The sequence below is a fragment of the Schistocerca cancellata genome, chromosome 1, assembly GCF_023864275.1.
Source record: "Schistocerca cancellata isolate TAMUIC-IGC-003103 chromosome 1, iqSchCanc2.1, whole genome shotgun sequence".
Classification (NCBI taxonomy): domain Eukaryota; kingdom Metazoa; phylum Arthropoda; class Insecta; order Orthoptera; family Acrididae; genus Schistocerca; species Schistocerca cancellata.
The window spans coordinates 632,478,514-632,505,014 of record NC_064626.1 but is presented as its reverse complement, the minus strand read 5'-3'; the positions used below and the strand labels follow the sequence as shown (position 1 = coordinate 632,505,014).

Sequence of the window (26,501 nt, the reverse complement as noted above, 5' to 3'; positions counted from 1 at the left end):
CTTCTGGCCCTGTGTTCTTTATCAGATCCTGTTAAGTCATTTTCTTTCCTGTTTTGCTGATGCGCTCATTACCTGTATTCAGTGCAGCACTGTTATGACATTCTATGTTGTACAAGTTGTTGCATTGATCATTCATTGTTTGTACCCTTTTTAAGTTTTCTTACATTAGAGAACATTAACCTGTAACCATACAGATGCCACAGAAACTTTATGTGATACGTAAAATTCATCAACATACAGTAGGTACAGATTTGGTATAGCTTACATATGTAGAAAGTCCAGGACATCTTGCATAGTGAATACTGACCAATCTGGGCCTAGTTTTATCAAGTTTCCCTAATACATAAATAGATAATTTTGATGTGTTGCAGCTTCAAGGTCATAACAATTCAGTAAATACATTTGTCTCTACAGAACTATGTATGCTATCACTATCTAAATATGCATTTCATCTGAATTTTTGAGGAAAGATATTAAATGGGCTTCAGTGGATTTTGATATTCCATATTATTCATTTAAATACATGATTATATGAATTAAAGATTATCTCACAAATAGAATACGATATTTGAGATGTGGCAACATTCTTCTCTGTGAACATTCCATTTGCACTGTAAACAAATTTGTCTGGAAATCAATGGATTGCATTTTTCTTAGAAAGTAGTATACCATGTAAGGGAAAATGTCATCCAAATAAACACATAAAATTTGGTATCTCATTTATTAAAAAGTAAAACACCTTTAAAAGAGTTAATATATATAAATATATTTATACAAATTTAGTAACAAACATATTACTCTGTTACAAACATTTTGTATAAATAAAGGCACATGCAGTCTTCTAGTAGGAAATTACAAATAGTCGGTGATTTTCTTTTCCCCCCTCAAAAGGTGAAATAATTAAAACACACACAAAATTGTTGCTTTTTAACAAATAAGTTGACATGCTGTCTTATAAAGGCAATTATCTGAAGCCCAAAACAAGCTTCTCTAAAATGAAGCATATGTGTCTATGTACACACAATTTTAGTGACAAGCGACAAGCAGTATTTTAAAGCATGATTGATGCCGCTATCCGAAGTTGCGTTTCTGTGGATTTATGACCCTAAGTACTGAGGTTATCAGCACCCTGCCTGCTATTCAAAGTGTGGCTCAGGTACAACTTCAGTGCATGAAACAGTGTCAACCCCGTGGAAATAAATCCAGATTTTATAATGCTCTTCAGAAGCAGGACAGAAATTTGAACTGATGAATGTTTGCTAAGAATCAAGTTATTTTGTTAACCATTCGTACATTAATTATGCCTATAGAAACATACACCTCTTATAATAACAAGGCCACATTTGTTTTGAATAATAGGTACTTAACAGTTGCCACAGTTTTCTGTCTCACATTAACTTGTTCAAAGTTTTTCAGTTTTGTGGTTGACATTCACAAATGAACACTTTCTTTACTCTTCACATTACCTTCCAACCCTGTTTCCTATGACCCAATAGAAGGCCCTTATGAGGCAGCATGTACCAACTGAACTGTTTCCCAAATGATTAAGTGTGAGGATTGGTCAGAGTATGTTTTGTAACATCTAGAGTATGACAATTCCAGCACACAGAGAGACTATAATGCTTTGAGAACATCAGCTTGTTTAACAGGGTAGAGTCACAGTGTCTCTCACCCAAACTACATTCTACTGTAGGTTTAATTAGTTGCTAACTGGACTACAAAAATTTTGAATATAAAAAAATATTTTTGTGGAAGCTAAAATTTGTATTCCCTATACAGTGTGTTCCACTAAATACAGAAGGAAATAATAAAAATATTGACAGCAGTATACTAAAGACTTGTGAAAAATAACTTTTACACTTTCCTACAGGCATCACTGTAGGCATGGAGGTAAACTCGGAGTCAACAAAGGTCACAAGGTCAGCTAACAAATTTGAGATTTAACAGAAGACAAAGCACAGAGAACCACTTCATATTTATTCTGTTGTATTCCATGTTATCAGGGCTGGAGCACTGATCTACAGTCTTGAGACGTGTATGAGTAGTCAAGATAATTGACATTTTCTTACTTGCGGTGGTAAATCAGTTGGATGTGAACCTAACTTTCATCAGTGCAGATTGTTGAAGTTATTTAATCTACACTAAGTAGGTAGGTTGTATTGCACATAATCATACAGCATGCTAAAACTCACAAACCATAAGTCTGTGCTAAACAAATGTGCATTATCCAGTGAAAGCCCCATTGTACATGTACTGTACTTTATAAATTGCTTTTAATAGCAAAATGTATCATAACAGGACATATATCAAATATTTGCAGTGTACAACAATCACTGCATGTTGCTGGCTGCTGTGAAAACTGATTGTAAAGTCCAGTGTGAAACACATCCACAGTACAGCAATCCTCTTCATTTGTGAGATTTTCATGCGAGTGATGAGATTTAGTAGGTATGTTTCAAATGTAAGAATTCTGCAGGGCCTAATATTCTCACGAAGTTACCAAGGGAGATAATGGATTTGCCATTAGCCTTTGGCAGTAGGACAAGTTTCACAGTTTGGAGTGTACAGTTGTCTTTCTTGTTGTACTAGTTTTCCTGTAAAAGTATTTACTTGAATTACATTATTTTTGCTTAATCCTAAATTCATTATTCACTCAAGAGTCCCAATAAAAACATTTGGTTTTATACACAACACTGAGGCAGGAAATTTCAAACTTGTACATTATGCTAGCTCAAGCTGTTGCATACATTACTACTTTCTGATTTTATGTCAGGAGAAGGGACTGATCTGTGTGAGTAGGAAAATGCCTTTGATCCAGAAAGCATATGCAAAGCTTCAGGCAGCTCAAGTATGGAATTCAGTATGAAGTCTGGTCGTGGATCCAGTTCTTGTTGTCCTGTAAGTGGAACCCATACAGTTGTTCCAATATCAGCCAACAGTGCACCACAGATGTCAGTTTCAAGTTTGTCACCAACCATGAGACAGTGTTCTGGTTCTGTCTGAAGCTGTTTGCATGCCTCTAAAAATATTGCTTTCTGAGGTTTTTCCCAAGGCAGGTCTCCAGATACCAATATACAGTCAAAGCAGTTTTGTAGACCTAATCCCTGTATCTTCTCCCACTGAGCACGAGATGTTCCATTTGTAATCAAACCTAAATGATACTGAGACTGAAGTTTATGCAGCAAAGCCCAGATCTCAGCACCAGGAAGTAGATATGTCATTCTTAATTGAAGCCACATCCTGTATACATTGTCTGAAAACAATTGTAATAGATAATTAAAATGTGTTCAAAGAATATATCAGTAAAAGTTACATATTATAATTGAAAATACATTATTAGTAATAATAATAATTAGAATAATAATGTTCATATTAATTATCATTATTAAGGATTTACAAATGCCATAGTTTCTTTGTTTGCTGTGAAAATTCTTGACAGAATAGGACAGTTAGTAACAACCAACCTGATATGTGTGCATATGTAGAGCCAAGTGCTTGGGTCCATAGAAAGAGTCGCCATTGGTCAAGACTCATGTCACTATTTTCTGGACAAGATTGGAAATTCTTCAGAAATATACGTGTGTATGCTTCAGCTTTTGATTTTGGTACATCATATTCTTCTTGTAAGTATTCTGAAACCTGTTAATTTACAGTGTTTGTGGTTTATTTAGCTTGTATGTCATTCTGAGTCAAAGTAGGTAAAAATTTAAATATAGACCATTAATTAAGATTGACTGTATTATGAATGGCGAACCAACATTTCCTGACTTCGTTTTCCCATTTTTGTCCTTTCACTCAAGGTTTGAGCTTGATGGACATCAAAACAAGGCATTTGTTTATTACTTCCTAGTTCACAACTATAATAAGCAGTTTCTCTATAATTAGCAGTTTCAGTTACCTTGGACACAACCGGATTGCTTTCAGCATGGAAAAGAACACCCCACTAACTGAGTACGACATTAGATTATTTTGTTTGTTTTTAAGTCCATAGTCTGTAACTCTTAAACAAAACTGTTAATTTATTCCTAAATCTGAATTACTGTATTTGATATTTATTGTTGTATTCAGAAGACCTCAGCAGATCTGAATGTTACATATAAAGAAAACTGAGTAACATTGAAGTATGTAGTATCATGTTAGAATAGAAGAAATTTTCAGCAAAGAGCTGACCCCACAAAGGAGCTTTTGATGGAAGGTTGTTTCATATTCTCAGAAAGGAGAAGATATACTTTTTAAACTAGAGCAAGAGAGTTTGTTTGTGTTTTTATGGCAAGAAGGTTGTGAGCATCTTAATAATTATTCAGCTAATTGAAAATAAATATGAATCATCTTGCAGCCAGATAACACTGCATGAGCCTTATTATCTATCATATGTCTTTAATTCGGATCTTAATAATACTGTGTTCAGTCTGTTCTTGTTTTTACCTCCTCTGTGTAATTCACTAATCAGTTTTTAATATCTGTACCATTTTTTCTTATAACACTACTGCTTTCTCTAAAACTTGACACTGGCCAGTGTGGCCGAGCGGTTCTAGGCACTACAGTCTGGAAACGCGCGACCGTTACGTTCGCAGGTTCAAATCCTGCCTCGGGCATGGATGTGTGTGATGTCCTTAGGTTAGTTAGGTTTAAGTAGTTTTAAGTTCTAGGGGACTGATGACCTTGGAAGTTAAGTCCCATACCGCTCAGAGCCATTTTCTAAAACTGGACAGTGAGGTATTTGCATTCAAGTGCTGTACTAACCACTTCGCTCTCATTGCTTGAGCTGAGTATTATACAGCCTTCTCTTTGATTTCTCACAATGTTATCGTCAAGATGCAGCTTTAGCCAAAAAATTGGCAAGTACAAGACATGACCGTGTATCTTAAAATACACTCCTGGAAATGGAAAAAAGAACACATTGACACCGGTGTGTCAGACCCACCATACTTGCTCCGGACACTGCGAGAGGGCTGTACAAGCAATGATCACACGCACGGCACAGCGGACACACCAGGAACCGCGGTGTTGGCCGTCGAATGGCGCTAGCTGCGCAGCATTTGTGCACCGCTGCCGTCAGTGTCAGCCAGTTTGCCGTGGCATACGGAGCTCCATTGCAGTCTTGAACACTGGTAGCATGCCGCGACAGCGTGGACGTGAACCGTATGTGCAGTTGACGGACTTTGAGCGAGGGCGTATAGTGGGCATGCGGGAGGCCGGGTGGACGTACCGCCGAATTGCTCAACACGTGGGGCGTGAGGTCTCCACAGTACATCGATGTTGTCGCCAGCGGTCGGCGGAAGGTGCACGTGCCCGTCGACCTGGGACCGGACCGCAGCGACGCACGGATGCACGCCAAGACCGTAGGATCCTACGCAGTGCCGTAGGGGACCGCACCGCCACTTCCCAGCAAATTAGGGACACTGGTGCTCCTGGGGTATCGGCGAGGACCATTCGCAACCGTCTCCATGAAGCTGGGTTACGGTCCTGCACACCGTTACGCCGTCTTCCGCTCACGCCCCAACATCGTGCAGCCCGCCTCCAGTGGTGTCGCGACAGGCGTGAATGGAGGGACGAATGGAGACGTGTCGTCTTCAGCGATGAGAGTCGCTTCTGCCTTGGTGCCAATGATGGTCGTATGCGTGTTTGGCACCATGCAAGTGAGCACCACAATCAGGACTGCATACGACCGAGGCACACAGGGCCAACACCCGGCATCATGGTGTGGGGAGCGATCTCCTACACTGGCCGTACACCACTGGTGATCGTCGAGGGGACACTGAATAGTGCACGGTACATCCAAACCGTCATCAAACCCATCGTTCTACCATTCCTAGACCGGCAAGGGAACTTGCTGTTCCAACAGGACAATGCACGTCCGCATGTATCCCGTGCCACCCAACGTGCTCTAGAAGGTGTAAGTCAACTACCCTGGCCAGCAAGATCTCTGGATCTGTCCCCTATTGAGCATGTTTGGGACTGGATGAAGCGTCGTCTCACGTGGTCTGCACGTCCAGCACGAACGCTGGTCCAACTGAGGCGCCAGGTGGAAATGGCATGGCAAGCCGTTCCACAGGACTACATCCAGCATCTCTACGATCGTCTCCATGGGAGAATAACAGCCTGCATTGCTGCGAAAGGTGGATATACACTGTACTAGTGCCGACATTGTGCATGCTCTGTTGCCTGTGTCTACGTGCCTGTGGTTCTGTCAGTGTGATCATGTGATGTATCTGACCCCAGGAATGTGTCAATAAAGTTTCCCCTTCCTGGGACAATGAATTCACGGTGTTCTTATTTCAATTTCCAGGAGTGTATATGTACTTTGTGTGTTTGCTGTAGACTTTAAACTTCATCCTACAGATTTCTCCCAGAACCTGAAATTCAGTTGCCTTGGAGACAACTGGATTGCTTTCAGCATGGAAAGGAAAGCTCTTCTAACTAGTATGGCATTTAGGTTTTTTTTTTAATCCATAGTTTGTGAATGTTAAACAAAACTGTTAATTTGTTCCTAAACTTGAATTATTTGCTATTTTATTGTATGTGTTTGGAAGACCTCGGCAAATCTGAATACTACATGTAAAGAAAACTGATTAATATTAAAGTATGTAGTATCATGTTAGAATAGAGAAAATTTTCAGGAAAGCGCTGATCTGCTTAGTCACTACTGCAAAAACTTTTCAAGCTAAAACTGAATGGCAAACAGATATTAAATACACAGTTATTACTGGAACCCACTCTCGGAAGACAAAATTGTGTAGAGGCACGCTGTCACATTTATGTCTATGAAGAAACACTGTCCTATTTAGCTAACTAAATACTTTTGTTAAAAAAACCTTTTGCAAGAATGCCTCAGTGTATACTCTCTCTCTCTCTCTCTCTCTCTCTCTCTCTCTCTCTCTCTCTCTCTCTCCCCCCCCCCTCCCTCCCTCCCACAGTCCTTATTGTGACAGCTGACATATCCATCAATTCTTTGCGCTTATCGATACTCCTTACTTAATCTTCAATTTCAGTCATTGTCTGTCTTCATTGCCATTGTAATTTTTTTTTTTTTTCATGTTAGACACTACAGACATCAAATTAAGATTATGCTTGTGATTCATGTATGTGTGAATTAATAAAATCAAGAATTCAAAAGGAATTGGTTTAAAAGATATCATTAAACTTTTCAAAATAAAGTTGTGCACTTTCAGAAGGTTTACATACTTTTGTCAAAAGAGAATATATGTATATAAGCTCCACAATACTGCACTATGGATTGATAGACAGGAGAAAGAATAAACGTATACAAACTGCTTCGCAGCACTACACTACATTGTAGAGTCCTACAGTATACCATCTGATTATTGTTCACTAGCTCATTTGGTACAAAATTTCCCCACAGTATTTTGGTGAATTTCTCAGGATGACTAATGCATTCAGTTATAAAAATACCCTTGTTGCTCTGTTTCCATCCTACGACTTCGTGTGGGTGGTAGTGTCTAATCGCAGCATCATTGTGATCCATAAGAGAAAACAGCTTGTTTCATGCAATGACAGAAATTTGGAATCATTTGAAGTTTCATTAGAAAACTTAACTACCAATTTTTGTACTGATAGAGCATTCCTGTTTTTTATAACACCAGCTGCTTAGTTGATTCAAATGTACATGTTTGAACTTGATCATCTAAGGAATTAGAAATGTAACAAGAACAAAATTGCCTCCAAATTATTCCCTGTTAGAGTAATTACAGCAAATCAACTCATTTCGTTTCAAGTCTACTTCGTCCATCCAAGATAAGGTTCCAAGCTGCACTGAAATTTCTTTCATTAGTCATATTTCAGACTGGAACACAACACATTCTTCTTGCTAAATTAGGAAAGAGACTGCTGTTATGCTTCCACCTCTCAGGTGGATCGTCATTGTCACCACTATCCATTCAGGTTAAATACAAGTCAATTTCATCGATAGATTGAGTATGACATGGTCCACAGTCTAGTCACTCTGAAAACAGAGCATTTTTTTTGACTGCTGAGCATGATTGACATTCTCTCAATGGCCATTATAAAAACAGTGAGATATTACTGCCATGTCATAATTTTGTTGTAGCTTATCAGGAACTGAATCTCATCTCATATTTGATGCACAGTTTTAGTGTTCCATCCCTGTCAGAAACAGACCATTTTCAATAATCAGAAGGTCAATCACAGACACTTTTCAATTCTGTGCAACTTTTGAATTTCAGCTTTCTCCCCTACGAAACAGAGACAGCACTCATTCAACACTCGTGGTATCCACAGTTAATAGACGATAATATGATAGTTGTGCTGTACTGTCTAGATACTTGTGCCACTGAAATTGGCACTTTGCAGTTTTTTCATTTGCAGGACACGCAGAATCTGTTAAACAAGAAAATGGGTCCACAGTAATTTAAATGTACCTCTGTATCTGTGGGCCCTGTGTTATAATGACTTTTCAATTTATGTACCCGTAACAAAACAGACTGAACTGTTAGAAACTTCTTGCCTTCCAGCACTTCTGTTGCATCTTTGAATGGCTCTAAGAATGTGACGAGTTCTTTTTGAGTGTTGTTGTCATAACTAGTAAGTTGTTAAGACAGATGCTTCTCTCCCGAGGCATTTCCATGATTTAATCATACTGCCTAACTGCAGACTGTAGCATTCTGTGCAAGCCTACCTAGTGTCCATTTCTTGCTTCAAGCTTGTCTGCATCAAATTCACATCACCAGTTTTCTTCACAAAGTGGACAGTATCTTTGACGTCATAAGTTGTGGAATTAATCACAGCAAACTCATTTATCAAACAATCATAATCAAAAATGCGTTTCAGGACTGTGTTCAACCCATTTGTAAAGCATTATGCATGCTGAAAGGATTGCAATGCCTTGCATACATTAGTACTTTGATCGTCAACAAGTGAAAGCATATTCAAATGCTGGCAGTTTACTCCTACAAAGCAAGTAATGTTTTCTAGATGTAGTTGTTAATAAATTCCTCAGATTTTTTTTTCCTTCACAGTTAAAGGAGTTGCTTTCACACTCCCCTTCATCTCACATATATGCGTCATGATCCTACAGCGGGGAACTGAGTGGCCGCTGAAGTTAGGATAGTAGACTTTTTGACCATTTGAGCCTGCTCAAACGAGCACCAAGGAAGTTGAGTGCACTTGCTTGCCATGTCCAAAGCAGTTGTATTGACATCTGCCAGACTTAAGCAGAACTGCATTCACCGAGCAATATGAGTGAGCGTAAATAGATGCAGACCTCTGTTGCTTAGTTTTGAGTATCTGTATGTGATGTCAATATAACACTTGGGTAACAAAGCTGCTTTTAGATGTAGCACCTTTCAGTTGCATTGCTGCAGGTGCTCATTATCACAAACAAAATGTTACAGATTGTCAACTTTAGAATAATTTTGGGACTCATTTAAACAATAAAGTTAGAAGTTAAACTGGAGGTCTTTTTAGTATTCATTGCTTTATTAACAAGGAGCTTTGTGTGCTCAGACACTGGAATTTAGCCAAATAATGTCAAGTGTCAAACACTGAAAGGCCAGATCAGTTTGGAAATGGGACAGATTTTACCAGAGTATCATAACTTTGTTGCAGAAGTGTATTTGATGCAGTTTTTCCATTCTTTAGTAAACCTATGTTTTCCGTTGAAAGCAGTACCTGAATGGTCTGAAATAACTGATACGTGTATCATTGCATCTGAACAACTCACATTTTTTGTACAAAGTACTTTAGTGGAAAGCTCCATTTAAGCAGATGGCAATTGAACATTCTCCCATCTTGTTTCTTGATAACTGCCTGTGCATGGCTCTCAGTGATCCATTAGATAAAAATATAGTGGGATTCAGCTATAGGAGGGGGATGTAAAGGTTTTCATGCTATCAAGAAGTCACATACGACTGAAACTAAATAAAGCACGAGTATTTTTTGTGAAACTAAATATTTTGTGAGAAAGTCAGAACTCTTTCCTCTACAGTACACTAATTATTCAGTAATCTGTAACACCATTCATAGAGTTGAATATTTCTGGAAAGGGTAATGAAACGTTCAACATATTTTTTTTCTCTAGTTTAATGTGATTTACCTTCATACTTCCAAATGCAATATGACTGGATAAGATAAATTGGCCCGTGTACTTCTCTTAGTGATATCATACAATGCAACAAGATATGAGGAAGTCTAACAGAATGAAAGTAAAAAGTAAGTACAAACAATTGTGGCATGAGGATTTTCCACTCATGAGCTACCAAAGGAAAGACAAGAGATCAGAGCTGACACACACAAAGTCAACAGCAGGAGTCGTGAATTAGACTTAAACTTGGTATGAATCTAGCTTGTGAAGCAGTTCAGTGTTGAATTGCTGGTGTACAAACTTGCATATATGTGAGGAGAGGCACGAGGGGTAGATTATGTGTGCAGTGCTTTCAATAGTTGACAGATGGCTTCCATGCCCACTCCTGATTCAGTTGTTTCGGCAACTGAAGAATATACTCTTCTTTTATTAAAAATTGTTAGTGCAAGATGTAGATATCTGACCAAAAGTATTTGAACACCTATTAGTATACATTAATATGGATGTGTGCCCCCTTTGCCTTTGTGCCAGGTTGAACTCTGCTGTGGACACTTTCAACAAGACACATCTGAATGTCTTTGGAGCAACTCTTACAGTACACTCTTCCTCAAGAGCCAAGACCAGAGAAGGTAGTGGTTTTTGATGCTGGGGTCTGGAGTGAAGTCGACTTTCTAATTCCTCCCAAAGAAGTTCCATTGGATTCAGGTTGGGGGTCTGGAGGAGGACGAAGAAGAAGAAGAAGAAGAAGAAGAAGAAGAAGAAATGGTGCCCTTACCATACCACCACACTAAACCTGATGGCAGGCAACCTCCGTGCACTCGCCAAACCCTAACACTTCCATTAGATTGCCACATAGTGTAGCATGATTAATCACTTTAAATTACTCGTTTCCAGATATTCATTGTCCAGTGACGTTGCTCTTTTCACCGCCTCAGGTGTCAGTATTGGCTACAAAATGTGTGGCTTGTGAGAAGCTGCTCAACTATTGTGCCTCATTCTTTTAAAGTCCTTACGCACGGTCATTCTGCTAGCTGTTCTGCTGGTAGCACTCTGTACCTCACTAGTGATTCCTTCCAATGATATCATGTAACTTTTTTTATGACCATCCTCTGCAATGCTCTAGACAGTCCCAGTCTGTCAGTGCATGAAGTCTGCCTGGTGTGGTTGTTACTTCGCATTTCCACTTCACAACCACATAATCCCATCACAGACAGTCAACATGAACAGCTTTAGAAACATTGAAATCTTCCAGTAGATTTGTTACTCAGGCAACATCCGACGACTACCATGTTCGAAGTCACTACTATCCTGGCCCACCCATTCTTGCTGTTGCTGCTTCTCCACAGACAACACATTACTCTCCACCTGTTGGATCCATCTCTTATGACATCTAGTGGCCAATTCCAGATTACATATGGATGTCAGCATCCTTTTTACTGAATTGTGTATATATAGGTTCATGTTCACTTAAACTGGTGAGCAGTGTTTCTCAGGCAGAAAACTAATATACAGCTATGATGAAAGTCATTTCACAGAATTCCTTTTTTCTAAATCAAATGCAGAATTCGTCAAATATCAAGACCCTGTTTAACATAAACGTTTATGGTTTATAGCATTTCATTTGAATCACAATGCACATCATCCTTATATGTTCAGTTACATAAGTTCAATCCTCTAATGATACAGTCTTTGGCTATTTGAAATGAGATACGATGTTCAGGGACCAGAGACCATCATTTGATTCAGTGCCAAGCATGTACTGTAAACTGAAAGGGATCACTGCTGACAGCTGCAGCGGGGCGTTGTGCAGTAATGGTTGAAAATGTCTACTGGACTAGGATTCGAACCAGGGACCTCTTGCTTACTAGGCAGGTATGTCAACCATAGCACCACCTGAGACACAGCACTATCTCAATTGTGCGGACATCTCGGCACTTCTCATGGCCAATCCACATTCCCACTGAGCGCCACCTATCCACAATCCCTGTCAACAGCCTAGATCACGTAAAATATTTCTTTATTTAAGACACCAGGTTTCGACAGACTTTGCTGTCATCTTCAGGTCTTAAAAATCTTTTTACTGTGGAAAATGTGTTTATATATACATCACAGATGCACGATGCATTATGAAAAACCTTTTAGAATGTTCTGAATTTTATCCACGTGACAACTTGGTGTGAAGTTCAGTGTGAAATGGACATGTTTTCACAACAAACATATTTTTAAGACCTGAAGATAAGCAAAGTCCATCAAAACTAATTGTGTTAAATAAAGAAACGCCTGCATTTTATGCCATCTACCCTGTTGAATGTTGTTTAGCAACTAAAACAGATCACACTTTCATTACTCTCAAAATAAGAAAATTCAATTGTACTATTTGAGTGCATCCTTAATGGCCTCTTTTTTTATGCAGCACAGTCTTATGAGAGAAGATGGAGAGTGTAACTCACACTGCTTTGCTTATATCAACTTCATCTGTTCTAGAGACAAAACTATATCAGTCAGTCCCCTTAAGAAAATATTTAATTGCTAAATTACCAAACTTTATGATTTCTGAATGTAGGTACTTTCCCATATGCTTTGCATCTAGCTTAATGCTTCACATTATACCATGCTAATGGCTCAGCCTCCTAAAAATCCAGTATAACTTTGTTACATACATTTTGTTATTAAACATCTGTATGTATCATTGGATATTGTCAGTTATGTAGGATCTGAACCGTTTTTAATTGATGTGTTAAAAGGTCTACCAGAAGATGAAAGCATAATCATAATTAGTCTGTATATACGGTTCCACAGCGGCTCCAAATTAAGGGAAGTCACTGTCCTGTGTATGTTGTTTTTATTTTGGGAATAAATGCATTCTCTATCAACAGCATCATCTTAACTTGCCTCAATAAATAATTTTAATTAGTAGTGAATAAATGAAGTCAATATTGCTCTGCTTGAAATTCATTATTCCATCTGATATACATCATTAACTTTCACCTACAAACGTTAAATAACTGTCATTGCTGAGAAAGCACAGAATTATACTGTCTTTAGAACCAAAGAAAGTATCTTAAGACAACCATGTTAATGGTCTATGTTGCAATGTTTTTCATTAAGTAAATGTACTGCAATTTTAAAATGGCCTCAAGAGAGGTTGTATATGATCTGTGAAACATGTGAATGCTCAAACTTTTCTCTGAGCCTAGTGAAAAAAATTCAAACATAATTTGTGAATTTGTTCCACACAATTAAATGACAGTTGGAACCCTTAGTCAGTACTGGTGGTAGTGTCCATTGGCAAATATTTCAGTAATGTCTCGCACTAACATCATGAACTGTCACACCAAATATAACACTAAAAGATGCTACAGATTTTACAAAGTAAGTTGATGGCACACTGGATAGATGTCAGCTTTCCAGTTAGTGAAAAAAAAAAATAAATGCATTCATGGGTCTGAAAAGGGAGCTGGATGCAAAAAGAAGACATTATATGGAGAAGACAAAAAAAAAAGAGCAAAAGAGTTGAGAATGCAGCAGTTTTACTATTCTGAACAGAAGGATAGTTTAAACAACTACTGTATGTGCACAGAGTGGAGGACCTGAATGTAAAAAGTTTCAATTGTGGTGAAAAAGTATTGTGTTGTATGGGCAGTGGGTGTGAAGTATCTGTAAGCACTCTCATGTGTACCTCCAGACCTTCATAATATTCAAATACAGTGAGATGAAATCAGTGCCAGAGATCACTAGTACTACAAAGGGTTTTTTGCTACATATAAATGTGTATCACTAGTATATACATCTTGTGACTGTGTATTCATTTAATCTAAATGCTTAATGCTTGGCATAGTAATATTGTTAGTACATCATGAAATATACTGCCCATATAAAAGTCCCTATATATGGTTTTTGTGTGAGCATAAGCTAATGATGATTGCTGTACAGATGAAAGCTAAGAAAAGTTACTGTACAAATATAATACTGCAGAGCCGAGAGTACATACATGAATCCTAAAGGACTACAACAATCATAATTTTGGCTGAATAATTAGTCAATTACTTCACAGAATTAGTACAAAACTGAATTGAGTATACATGCAGTCTCTAAAACACAACAGACTATACAAAAATAATTATATCAATTAGTCAAGGCCTTGAAGTGGTTTTTTTTTTTTCAACACCAAAGTCACAATCAGTCTCCAAAGCACTGTCTGTGTTAATTACTTCTGCTCTCAGTCATTTTTCTGTTTATGTTGTGCCATGCTTCTTTGCATGCTACCTTAAATCTAGTCATCTAACAATGTTCTATGCTGCTGCTCTAGTATCCTTTACCTCCTCAATTCTTCTTTCTCTTTCCCAGATTTCTTAACACTAACTTTTCATGTGTTGTTTTTTAACTCATCTTTGTGTAAATTTCTCTTGCCTATATAATTTGCACTTCTTAATCTTCTTTGTGAATGATCTGATCTCCGTTTTGACAATGATGTATTTTATCTCCTTTACTGTATTTCATGTCCATCAATATTAAGAAAGTAAAGAATGAAGACTTTAATTTCACCGATTACTTTTGTTAAAATGGCAGTAGTCATTGCTGGCAAGTAAAAACATGCCTGTCTGTCAGTCATTTATGTAAAGGAAAAGAACCTTAAAATGATCAAGCAATAATTTTCAGGCCAAATTCTAAGGCATAAGTTTCCCAACAATATTCAAGACATAGCGCAGGTAGTCCCTTACCTTCCACGAACTAATTTTGGAGAAAATAATTAGCACAATGGAAAACTGTGTGTACTAGATATGAAGTCTTTGCAGAAGAGCTACACTGATAATGGTGTTGACTCTGCACCAGTACTTGATGGTGGGATGAACAAAGGCAGTGATGTGAAATTCTGTATCTGAAACTGTGGCTGTATGCAATTTGTAATGGCAGCAATTACAAAAAAGACCGGTACCTGCAAATACCCCTTACTGTTAGCTGCAAATATCTCAGTTCACAAGAACTGATATGCAAGGGGCCTGCTGAGATACTCTCTGGCCTGTCACTACACTTATTTCTTTCTTAAGGGACTTGCCAAATGTAATGGAAGGTCAAGAGTCAGTGTATAGTTATACTGTTTCTATCTACATTTGACAACTGAAAAGTATGCGTTCTTCTCCTCCATTGTTGTACCCCCAACCCACACCTAGGATTATTTGTATTTTGTACTTTACATGCCTATCCACATTATTGCTAGATTTGGACTTTATCTTGATCTAGAAATACTTTTTTATTGTTAATATGATATTAAACAAAAGCAAATGAAGGTGAGAAATGTTTCCCTCTTACAATCCACTCCCTTTTTTTCCCTCTGCATACAGTCACTTTCACACAATTCAGTTACATTTTTAATTTCACTGGTCTTGGTGTTCACACACAGTCTGAAACTTCACTGCTCAATCACTTGTAATGCTTGTTCTATTCTTTGCTGATTCTTCATTACATCATGTCTGTCCCCCACTATACTAGTAACCACTTTAAACAGTAAACACCAAAATGATTCAAGTTACCATATCATACAGCTCATTTCTCTATGTTTACCTATTTTACTCAATGCATTAGATTAAGACTGTTAATCTGGATACTAGGGATTGACTACAGGCATTTTTTCCCAATAATGTGAGTGGTTACACTATCATTTCTCATGCTAACAGTCAATGTAAAGTGTTTCTCATATTATCACAGCACACTTGTGTTACCCAAAAAATTCCTACAGAATTCACCACACTAGATAATGTAATTACACCCCATGCCATATAGTATACAATCTGATCATAAAATACCTCTATCCAACAGTGGCATAGATCGTAGTACTCCAGGACTCGTCCAAAAGTAGCCAGACTGAAGTTTTACTTGTGAAATTAAGCATTGTGGTTGTGTTGGAATTTATAAGCAAGTACAATCAATGACACTTTTTAGATCTCCACATGTTATCACAGAACTCTCACAATTGAAAAGTAATACAAAAATATATATTATTTTTACAGAATTTGTAATTTCCCATTATTAATGCCTACAGTAACAAAGAAAATAAAATGCTTTATAGAAAAGACACAACACAATTTAGTTACAAGTAACTGACAACTAATCCCCAAAAAGACGTTTTCCAAGTTCCATAAATCTGTGGGTTCTGCATACTGACAGAGCATCATGTTTCTTAAGGACTTTTGCAACACTGTTGTTTGCATCAACAAGGCGACAAAGGAAATCTTCATATGCTGCTTTCGTATTTGCTGGTAGAGAACCTGTTTTAACTTTATTCAGTGTGTCAATAATACCTTGAGCCCATCCACTTTCAATTGCAAATTCAGATATCCAAGGGACAAGGGCCAACACGGCACTCATAGTCTGCATTCCTAAAAACCACAGTTCCATGAGTTCTATCCAATACTTCTTATATGCCATAGTAACAACAAGTGAGGTGGCATCATTTGATTCATCTACATTAAATGCATCCCATAAGAAACGAATTGTTGCTTGTATATACCGACAGATGGTGAAATCATTTTTCTTCACTTTCTTAGCCTGTTGTTTCAAAAGTAAAAGACCAAGAACTGCCATGTTGCCATGAAGGACCAGATTTTCTGGTATGTTTTTCAGTTCTGGTAAATTATTAAAAATAAATTTCAGTAATGTGGCAAACAAAGTACTTTCTTCGACAAGTTTTGGTTCTAATACAGTTATATTCATAAAAATATTACAAATACTAATCATGGCTGCTCTGGAATCCTTCATCTCCTCCAGTGTTTTTGGATCTAACTCTGGTTCTGGACCTTTTACTTTGCCCCTCTCCGATTTAGGAACAGGTGGCTTTTTATAGTGTACAATTGACCAATGAAATGCAAAAGATTCATACAATACTTCATCTTCTTTCACATCCAACAAAATTTTTCGGGCTTTTTCTTCTACAGCCAAATGACACAAAGCTGGAAGCATGAAACGCAATACATTTGCTTGACTTATTGGATCTTTCTGAACTGCTGCCATATCAGTCACTCCTGGCTGGGAGGCTTGGGCCTTCTCAGTCAGATATCTTGATCTGTACGCATAAAATGTTTCATTAGCTATTGTTAACATAAAAGGCAATAAAGTATAAACTGCATTCCTCATGGCTGAGGTTTCTTGTGCAAGCCAAGCAGACAAAACTCTCACCATAGCACAAATAAACATTTTTGCTTTTATATCTAAAGTGTCCTTATTTTTAGGAAAGTCTTTTGACACTTGCAAAAGAACATTCATCACAGCTGCAAATGCACCTTTCAGTGCTGTATAAAGTTGCTGCTTTTCTTTCTGTTCCAGTTCAAGTGTGTCTGATGCTACAAATGAAATAGATAATTCTAACACAGTGAAGCAAGCTGAAACAAGATCTGCATTGGCCATAATAGCCTGAAATTTCTGGTCCTCAAGTTGCATTCTAACCTCAATTGAGCAAAGTTGAACCAAGAGCATAAAGAACTGACGTGGCTTATCTTCATCTGTCAGTGTCCACTCAACACCCAGTATTTCTACCATGACTGAAGCAAGTTTAAGGGCAGGGTCTCTCTGTGATTTACCTATTTTGCTAGACAAAATATCTGTCAATCCTTTTTGAATAGTTCCAGGCCATATTTCCTCCGTGGCTGTTGCAGCAATTATTTCCTTCCTGCAATTAGCCAGTAAGGCCTGAAGCACCCCACAGAGTTCAAACTTCCGCTCACTATGATCAGTCTCAAAATCTAGCGCTATTTTAGTCACTATCGCATGGAATGGTTTTGGATTATTGTCCCATGCAGAAGGCCCGACACAGCTAACAAGGGTCACTAATATACTAAGGGCTTCATCAGTCTGAAAACTTTGCTGCGAATATATCTCAGACATTTTGGAAATAGCACCAGCATCTAGCAAAGCTTTCTGACCAGGTTCATGTGCAGCTATATGCTGAAGGCATGTGTATGCCTCATTTACAACCATCAGATTATCATCGAGATCGTCATCATCTGCTTGTTGCACGATATCCAAGAACACGGGTATATTAGCAAGCATCTCTGGATGAGTTGCGAGTTCAGCATCTGAACAGAAACTTGACAAGACTGACAATGCCACTGACTTGTAGACAGTTGGTGGACAATCAGCAGGAACGTCCGGGCTTAGCAACAGTCTCTTCAAGAACGGGAAACCAATCGCTTCAAACAGAAGTCTTTTGCTAGCGGTATTGCAATCTTTAGCTTTAACAAGTTTCGTCACCATAAAAAGGGCAGCAAACTTTTCAGTATCGCTCTGGGACGCCTTGAGAATAGCTACACACTTCTTTACAGATTCTGGAACCCCTCCCGACATGATGGAGGAAGTATTCACACACTTTTATGAATGGAAACTACGTGAAGAACATAAACACAAATTCGCCGTTTGCACTGCTTTAAACTTTCACTTCCAAACAACTGCGTAAACAAACGAAATCAGCAGCACATGATTTTCGTGTCACGGGCCGCTAAGCGACTAGCAGAAGTTGCATATCAGTCAGTCTATTTTCGAAAACACATTGACCGTCGCCCCGAAGTCTATATTTGGAACACATGTCTAGAGTTTCCATAGCGTCTCCATCGGCTTCCGTGGTCGAGTTATTTCTAGCACTCAAACGCGAGTTCCGCCACTATCTATCGATTCTCGGACAACATCGATATCCTTGTGTAGAGTCGCTTGAAAATTAACCTTGAACAACCGGTATATAGATGCGTCTTTGTTTTCGTTTAAACATACTGTACCTTTTCACACGTCAGCTGATCACTTTTCCTGGTAGTTATTAATGTATTGTCAAGATCAAATAATATCGCAGAAACCTTTCGGGTTCTTATCGAAACATCTTTGATATTTGTTCGCATACTGTGTACAATATTTCTTCCACAGGAGTATAATACACGGAGCAGCATAAATCACTGTAGTGAATAGTCGTTTTCTACAATTCACTTTTAAAGGCCTTTGAACTGAAACCAAAGCCCACAACGCCGAAGATAGGAACTAATCGGTTAATTCACGATAAATATCATTGACGTTCTAGAAGGCTGTATAGGTTATCTACAATAGAGGTGTAAAATGCGTATTGCAGTCTAGTTCAGACTTAATTTTATTTGGAAAATAATACGTCAGCAATTAATTTCTTCTTCCTATGTGTACCAGAAACAAGTACTATAAGCAGAAGTTGTTGCTCATTGTCTTCAAAACACTAGATGGTATAAATTGTAATTAGTGTCCCAGGATGTATCTAAACTAACCGTCACTCGCGGGACGCGCAAGTGAAATAACAGAGCGTAACTCGATTTAACTTTGCATCTGGCGTTCGAGTCGCGACAATTTGTGCTCCATTAGCGGAAGCCGATTACAGTTCCTCAGAATTTGGAAACTCGGCAAGCTTGAGTTTTGCGAAAAACTGAAACAATGGAAAATGGATAAACCTAAAGATAAAAAAAGAGAGAAATTCAGGTGCTGAAAAAGTCGCATGTAGCAGATTTTTAGTGACGATATATGAAGGAGAGGAAGGTGTTTCTTGATAAAATAATATCTAGAATAGCTGATATAAGACAAACTGTGGTGATAATGTAATTTAGTTTAGGAGGAAATCTCAACGTTAATTGGTGTATTTCGTCCAGTTTTTATCTTGCCAACTAATGTTTCACCTATTGAGTGTCAACATCATTCGTGTCACGACCATCATTATGATGAAGAGAATTTTTGCTCACTGACTTCGATAAATCGAAGTTGGAAGATAGCTTTCCAGAGAGTCACATATGCAATCTGTAAACAGCTTTATAAGCAAAATAAGCCTGATGTAATTAATTTATCTTTCATATTTGTGGTCTTGACAATAATGAAGCTATGTGAATAAACATGTACTGTAATATAGAATATTTACTTCGGAGCAATGTATGTATTTTAAAATGAAACTATATTGTTTATGATTGTCAAAGTTCCCCAGAAAGATAAGATTGTATATTTATTTTATACTATACACGATGTCTTTGTAGATATTACGTTGTTTTTTATTAAACTGAATATAGTTCACACGTTTTTGATTGTTGGTGGGTTTATGTATTAGAGTTTCTGATATACATTTAAGTAACACCATGTCCGGCAGAATTATGGCTATAATAAGTTTCAGCTGGTTTGCTTTTGCCACATGGAGTAATGTCTAAAAAATATCTCAGTGACATGACATACAAGTAATTAGTATTGACCAGGCAGTTATTAAATTTAATATTCACTTCACATTTAGAGCATTCAAATCACTTATTATAAACATTTACATAAAAAGATCGCATTTGTGGGTTTTGCTGCAGTATGTATGCAACAGAGCGTGAGTCCAATATGCAATGACATGCAGGCAAGGGATTAATGTGGCAATTCCATCTTTCCAATGTGCGTGCAGTAAATGTGGAAACTTCAGCTATGGTGGTGTTATTACCAAATTTGTCTAAACAGGACCACTATGCTGTTATTCTTTTCTCAACTGCCAAAAGGCAGACATTGTGAGGCATCTACCACAGAATGAAGAATGTGTATGGGACAGCATGTCTGCCAAAAACTACCATTGTGGAATGATGTGCCAAGTTCAGTTCTAGTCGCAGGTCTACGCAAGATGCCAGTCAGTCTGGGTGACCACCTCATCCACTGGAAGTGGAAGACATTTGAGCACCAACCCTACAGTTCTGATAATGTAATTTAGTACAGCCGCTATTTCCCTTCAGCCTTGCTGTCCAGATCACCTGATCTTCATTCATGTGAGTTCCGGGTGCGCAGCTATCTGAAAGATGTTGTGTTCTGTGCTCCATTTAAGAACGTTGCTGAACTGAGCACATGTATTGCACAACACATTATGAACATTACCCCCAAGAAACTTGTCTGTTGTGGAACATGCTATATCTCAATTTCAACTTGTCCCAGAAGACATTGGACAGCACATTGAACATGTGTTGGGCCAGTCTCACAACAATTAGAAACCAATGTCATCTCGCTTTTTATGCAGTTTTTGGCCCAGGACAATTAAAAACAGATTTTCCTCATCTGATGTCATATGAACTTGCTGTGGTGGACGGGCTTACCTAACTAACAGTGGCACAATTGTTGACTACCAAACTTGTGTAATCATGCACATTAAACAGTATGGATAGTGTAATGTGCAACTCAAACTGTAGTCGCCGTTTTGCAATTCATTTGTTGTTTGTAACTGACCCAGTTTGCATTAAGACTCTTACAGTACCATTTATTGCTAAAAATTTGGTTAAATTATTATTTTTTTTGTTCAATGATGTTCCCCCTGTCTCAGTAACATGGTGTTCAAATTTTATGTCATTCTAAGAAGTGGTTCTATTTCTGCAGAGATTTGAAGAACAACCCACCAGCAAGAAGGAATTATTTGACTGGAACGGAAATTGTAGGTGTGATGTGCACATGCAGACAAACAAACGATTACAATTTCCGAAAAATTGGACGATTTATTCAAGAGAAAGAGCTTCACAAATTGAGCAAGTCAATAACGCATTGGTCCACCTCTGACCTTTATGCTAGAAGTTATTCAGCTTAGCACTAATTCACAGAGTTTTTGGATGTCCTATTGAGGGATATAGTGCCAAATTCTCTCCAACTGGCGTGTTAGATCGTCAAAATCTCGACCTGTGTGGAGGGCCCTGCCCATAATGCTCTCAAAGTTCTCAATTAGGGAAAGACCTGAAGACGTTGCTTACCAAGGTGGAGTTTGGAAGCATGAATACAACCAGTGCAAACTCTCGCCGTCTGTGGGTGAGCATTACGTTACTGAAATGTAGGTTGTCAGGCCATGTGGTGGACGAATCAGGTTAGTATCGAACCACTGTCTGAGTCGTCTCCAGATACGTCTTTGCTGGCCATCAGGGCTCAGTTCGTAGTGTGACTCATCAATGAATGCGGTCCTACTCCAGTCAATGAGATTCCAGCCCTAATGTGCCTGACACCACTGCAAACAGGCTTATTGATGTACAGAGGTGAATGGTAGTCGTTGCAAGGGGCACCTTGAGCTCAGCCCCCTTTCTGTGAGCTGCCTATTAATTGACATTTTGGTCATAGATGCAACAGTTACACATCAGATCAGTGATAAAGATGAATCAGGGGTTCTGTGTGCCTCTTTGACACTTGCTCAGTCAACATGTTCTGTTGTCTCTCTGGGTCGAACACTGCCTTCGTTGCACTGTTTTATGCCTTGGTTCATCCATTCCTGCCAACATTGTCGACTAGTGGCGTCGCTCCTATTCAAATGTCGAGCAGTTCGCTAATTACTCCAGCTGGCTTCTTTGAATCTAACAACATGTCCTCTCTTAGCTGCTGACATCTGTATGTATCACTCATGCACCTGTCTGTGTGGCAAAGTTACTGTCCAACTGAGTACACAGAATGAAATTCACAAATAATTTATGCCCTGGTATCGGTATGTCCCCTGTTTACTATTCTTGCCAGCTGTGTGGTGAAATAGTGCTGTTGTGTCACTCTTCTGTCCATCGGCTGCCAAAGTTCACAATTTTGCATTTTTTCTTAATACCTGTGTGAATGTCAATTTCTAACCAGTTTTGAGTCATCAGTCTTCTGTCTGGTTTGATGTGGCCTGCCACGAATTCCTCTCTTGTGTCAACCTTTTCATCTCAGAATAACAGTTGCAACCTATGTCATCAATTATTTGCTGAATGTATTCCAATCTGTGTCTTTCTCTACAGATTTTACCCTGTACAGCTCCCTCTTGTACCATGGAAGTTATTCCCTGTTCTCTTCATAGATGTTCTAACATACAGTCCCTTCTCCTTGCCAGTGTTTTCCATAAGTTCCTTTCTTTGCCGAATTTGCAGAGAATGTCCTCATCTCTTAACTTTTCAGTCCACCTAATTGTCAACATTCTCTGTAGCACAATACCTCAAAGACTTCAATGATCATCTGTGCCATTTTTCCCAGAGTCTATGTCTCACTACCATACAATGATGTACACCAAATGTACATTCTCAGAAATTTAGTGCTCAAATTAAGACCTACGTTTGATACTAGCAAACTTCTCTTGGCCAGGTACACCCTTTCTGCCAATACTAGTCTGCGTTTTATGTCCTCCTTGCACCACCCATCATGGGTTATTTTGCTGCCTAGGTAGCAGAATTCTTTAACCTCAACTACTTTATGATCCCCATTCCTGATTTCAGTTCTCTCGCTGTTCTCATTTCTGTTACTTCTCATTACTTTCATCTTTCTTCGATTTACTCTCAATCCATATTCTGTATTCATTAGACTATTCATTCCATTCAGCAAATCCTGTAATCCTTCTTCATTTTCACTGAGGATAGCAATGTCATCAGTGAATCTTAACATAGATACCCTTTTGTCTTGATATTTAATCCCACTTTTGAACCTTCCTTTTATTTCCTCATTGCTTCTTCGATGTGCAGAGTGAACAGTAGGGGCAAAAGACTACACCCCTGTCTTAAAACCTTTTTAATCCAAGCACTTTGTTCTTGGTCTTCCACTCTTATTGTTCCCTCTTGGTTCATGTACATAAGGTATGCTAGCTGCCTTTGCCTATACCTTACCCCTATTTTTCTCATAATTTGGAACACCTTACACCATTTTACATTATCGAAAACTTTTACCATGTCGACAAATCCAGTGAAAGTGTCGTGATTTTTTTTCAGTCGTGTTTCCTTTATCAAACGCAACGTGAGAACAGTTTCTCTGGTGCCTTATCTTTCCTAATGCCAGACTGTTTGACATCTAAACAATCTTCAATTCTCTTTTCCGTTCTTCCTTATATTATTATTGTCAGCTGACTGTGTGACAATTCCCGCACTTGTCGGCTCTTGATATCTTTGGAATAGTGTGAATGATGTTTTTCCAAAAGTCTGGTGGTATATCGCCAGTTTCACATATTCTACACAGGAACGTGAATAATCATTTTGTAACAATTTCCTCCAATGATTTTAGAAATTCCAATGGAATGTTATCTATGCCTTCTGCCGTATTTAATCTCAAGTTGTTCAAAGCTCTTTTAAATTCTGGTTCTAATATTAGATCCTATATCTCTTCCTAGTCGATTCCTGTTTCTTCTTCAATCACATCATCACACAAGTCTTCCCCCTCATAGAGCCCTTCAGTGTACATGTACTCTTTCCACCTCTCTATTCTCTCTTCTGCAAGTAATAATGAAATTCCTATTGCATTCTGAATGTTACCAACCTTGCTTTTAATTTCACCGAGGGTTATTTTGACTTCTCTATATGCTAAGTGTCCTTATGAGATTTTTTTTTTCGAATTCTTCACATATTCATACCGCCATTTCGCCATAGTTCTCCTGCACTTCCTATTTCTTTCATTCCTAAGTGACATGTATTTCTGAATTTCCCTGAACATATTTGCACCTCTTTCTTTCACCGATTAATTGAAGTATTTATACTGTTATCCATGGCTTTTTTGTAGTTACCTTCCTTGCACTGACGTTTTTCTTTCCAACTAATGTGATTGCCCTTTTTAGAGACGTCCATTCCTCTTCAACTGAACTTCCCACTGAGCTATTCCTTATCACAGTATCTATAGCCTTAGAGAATTTCAAGCATATCTCCTTATTCCTTTGTATTTTCGATTCCTACTTCATTGCTCATTGTTTCCTCCTGACTAGTCTCTTAAACTTCAGTCTATGTTCATCATTACTAAATAGTGATCTGACTCTATATCTGCTCCTAGGTGTTTTTGGAATTTCTGCCTGACCATGCTATAATATAACAGAAATCTTCCCTTATCTCCCAGCCTTTCCCAAGTATACCTCCTCCTCTTGTGATTCTTGAACAGAGTATCCGCTATTACTAGCTAAAATTTAATGCAGAACTCAATTATTCTCTCTCCTCTCTCATTCCTAGTACCAAGCCCAAACTCTACAAAAACCCTTTCTCCTCTTTCCCCCTACAACTGCATTCCAGTCCCCTATGACTATTAGATTTTTATCTCCCTTTACATACTGAATTAACCATTCAGTACCCTCATATTTTCCCTATCTCTTCATCTTTGGCTTGCGATGTCAGCATGTATATCTGAACTATAATTGTCACTGTTGGTTTGCTCTCGATTCTGATAAGAATAACCCTACCACTGAACTGTTAACAGTAACACACACTCTTTCTTACCTTCCTATTCATAACAAATCCTACTCCTGTTATACCATTTTCTGCTGATATTGATATTACCCTGTACTTGTCTGATCAGAAATCCTTGTCTTATTTCCATTTCACTTCACTGACCCCCCCCCCCCCTGCCACTGTATCTAGACTGGGCCTCTGCATTTTCCTTTATTTCCTTTTTCAGGTTCTCTATCTTACCTATCACGTTCAAACGTCTGACATTCAACACCCCAAATCGTAGGGCGTTAGACTTTCATTGTTTATTCAGTCTTTTTCTCAAGCTCACTTCCCCTTGATAGTCCCCTCATGGAGATTCAAACAGGGGCTAGATCTTTCGCCAATGCAGAGATTATCATGACATTTTTTCAGGCCCCATGTCCTTAGCAAATGTATTATGCATCTCTAATACAGTGGTCTCCATTGGTTTCTGCATCCTCATGCCATTGATTATTGGTGATTCTTCCTCCTTTTATGGGCAGTTTCCCATCCCACAGGCAAGAGAGTGCCCTGAACTTCTGCCCTCTCCTCCATCCTCTTTGATAAAGCTACTGGCAGAATGGGGGTGACTTTTTACGCCAGAAGTCATTGGCTGCCATTGCTGATGACCTTTATTCAAAATATAAGCATTGGAAGGTTTAAACCCAGGACCAAAAACTTTTTGATTATCAGTCAAACACACTACGCCTGAACTGCGTGTCTTTTTTCTGTCTTAGAGTGTATATTACAACAGAGGTGCTGTTAATATGTTGCAATCTTGAAGTTTAATTTTACAGGACTTCCCCAATGTAAATTTCCTCTGTTGAACTGATGACTTCCTTGCACAAATTTTATAATTTTCGTGGCATGATAAGCTTGGGAAAAAATCCAGTAGTATATATTGAATAATTTTTGGCTGGTTAGCGTATCAAATATTTTTGTCTCTAAAATGTGTGTATATTTTTTGAGCATATCTTTTTATATGGCTTTCCTACACAAATATTTTTTCTACCGTCAATTTCGGAATTTGGAAATGTTCTACATTCCACTTCTTCTAGGCATGAGTCCCCATTGTTAACAGTAAAGGAATTTATGTTTTTGTTCTGTATGAAAGTCATTGTAAATAGCTTTGTTTCTGCTGCTGAACACGATTTTTGAAGATACATTTCAACACTTTCAATGACCTATAGGTTCCATATGCCAAATCTTTCAGTGAATCAGTACTTGGTATTAAAGATGTGTCACCAGTATACACAATCATTTATTGTTGATGGGTTTAATGCGTTATTTGCAGAATA

At 38.3% G+C, this 26,501-nt stretch overlaps 2 protein-coding genes across 2 annotated transcripts; both read right to left on the bottom strand.

Annotated features, from left to right (window-relative positions):
* Window positions 1-702: 702 nt before the first annotated feature.
* Window positions 703-19,018, bottom strand: LOC126183262 (N-acylneuraminate-9-phosphatase). Its single transcript, XM_049925084.1, has 3 exons — window positions 18,823-19,018; window positions 3,465-3,639; window positions 703-3,253 (listed from the first exon to the last, which is right to left on the bottom strand). The coding sequence occupies exons 1-3, from the start codon at window positions 18,985-18,987 to the stop codon at window positions 2,727-2,729; spliced, it is 867 nt and encodes a 288-aa protein (XP_049781041.1). The 5' UTR covers window positions 18,988-19,018; the 3' UTR covers window positions 703-2,726.
* On the bottom strand, window positions 15,869-18,694 carry LOC126183240 (neurochondrin homolog). Its single transcript, XM_049925036.1, has one exon. It carries the CDS (start codon window positions 18,395-18,397, stop codon window positions 16,166-16,168), a length of 2,232 nt encoding a protein of 743 aa, XP_049780993.1. The 5' UTR covers window positions 18,398-18,694; the 3' UTR covers window positions 15,869-16,165.
* Window positions 19,019-26,501: the final 7,483 nt, after the last annotated feature.

What these genes read in the sequence shown, in the direction of transcription:
- LOC126183240 (XM_049925036.1), bottom strand. Translation starts at nt 18,397, where the DNA reads ATGTCGGGAGGGGTTCCAGAATCTGTAAAGAAGTGTGTAGCTATTCTC.
- LOC126183262 (XM_049925084.1), bottom strand. Translation starts at nt 18,987, where the DNA reads ATGCTGCTCCGTGTATTATACTCCTGTGGAAGAAATATTGTACACAGT. An exon ending in ATCAGCTGACGTGTGAAAAG is followed by an intron (nt 3,640 to 18,822) that starts GTACAGTATGTT and finishes GTAAATTAACAG; the next exon opens with GTTTCAGAATACTTACAAGA. An exon ending in TACATATGCACACATATCAG is followed by an intron (nt 3,254 to 3,464) that starts GTTGGTTGTTAC and finishes AATTGTTTTCAG; the next exon opens with ACAATGTATACAGGATGTGG.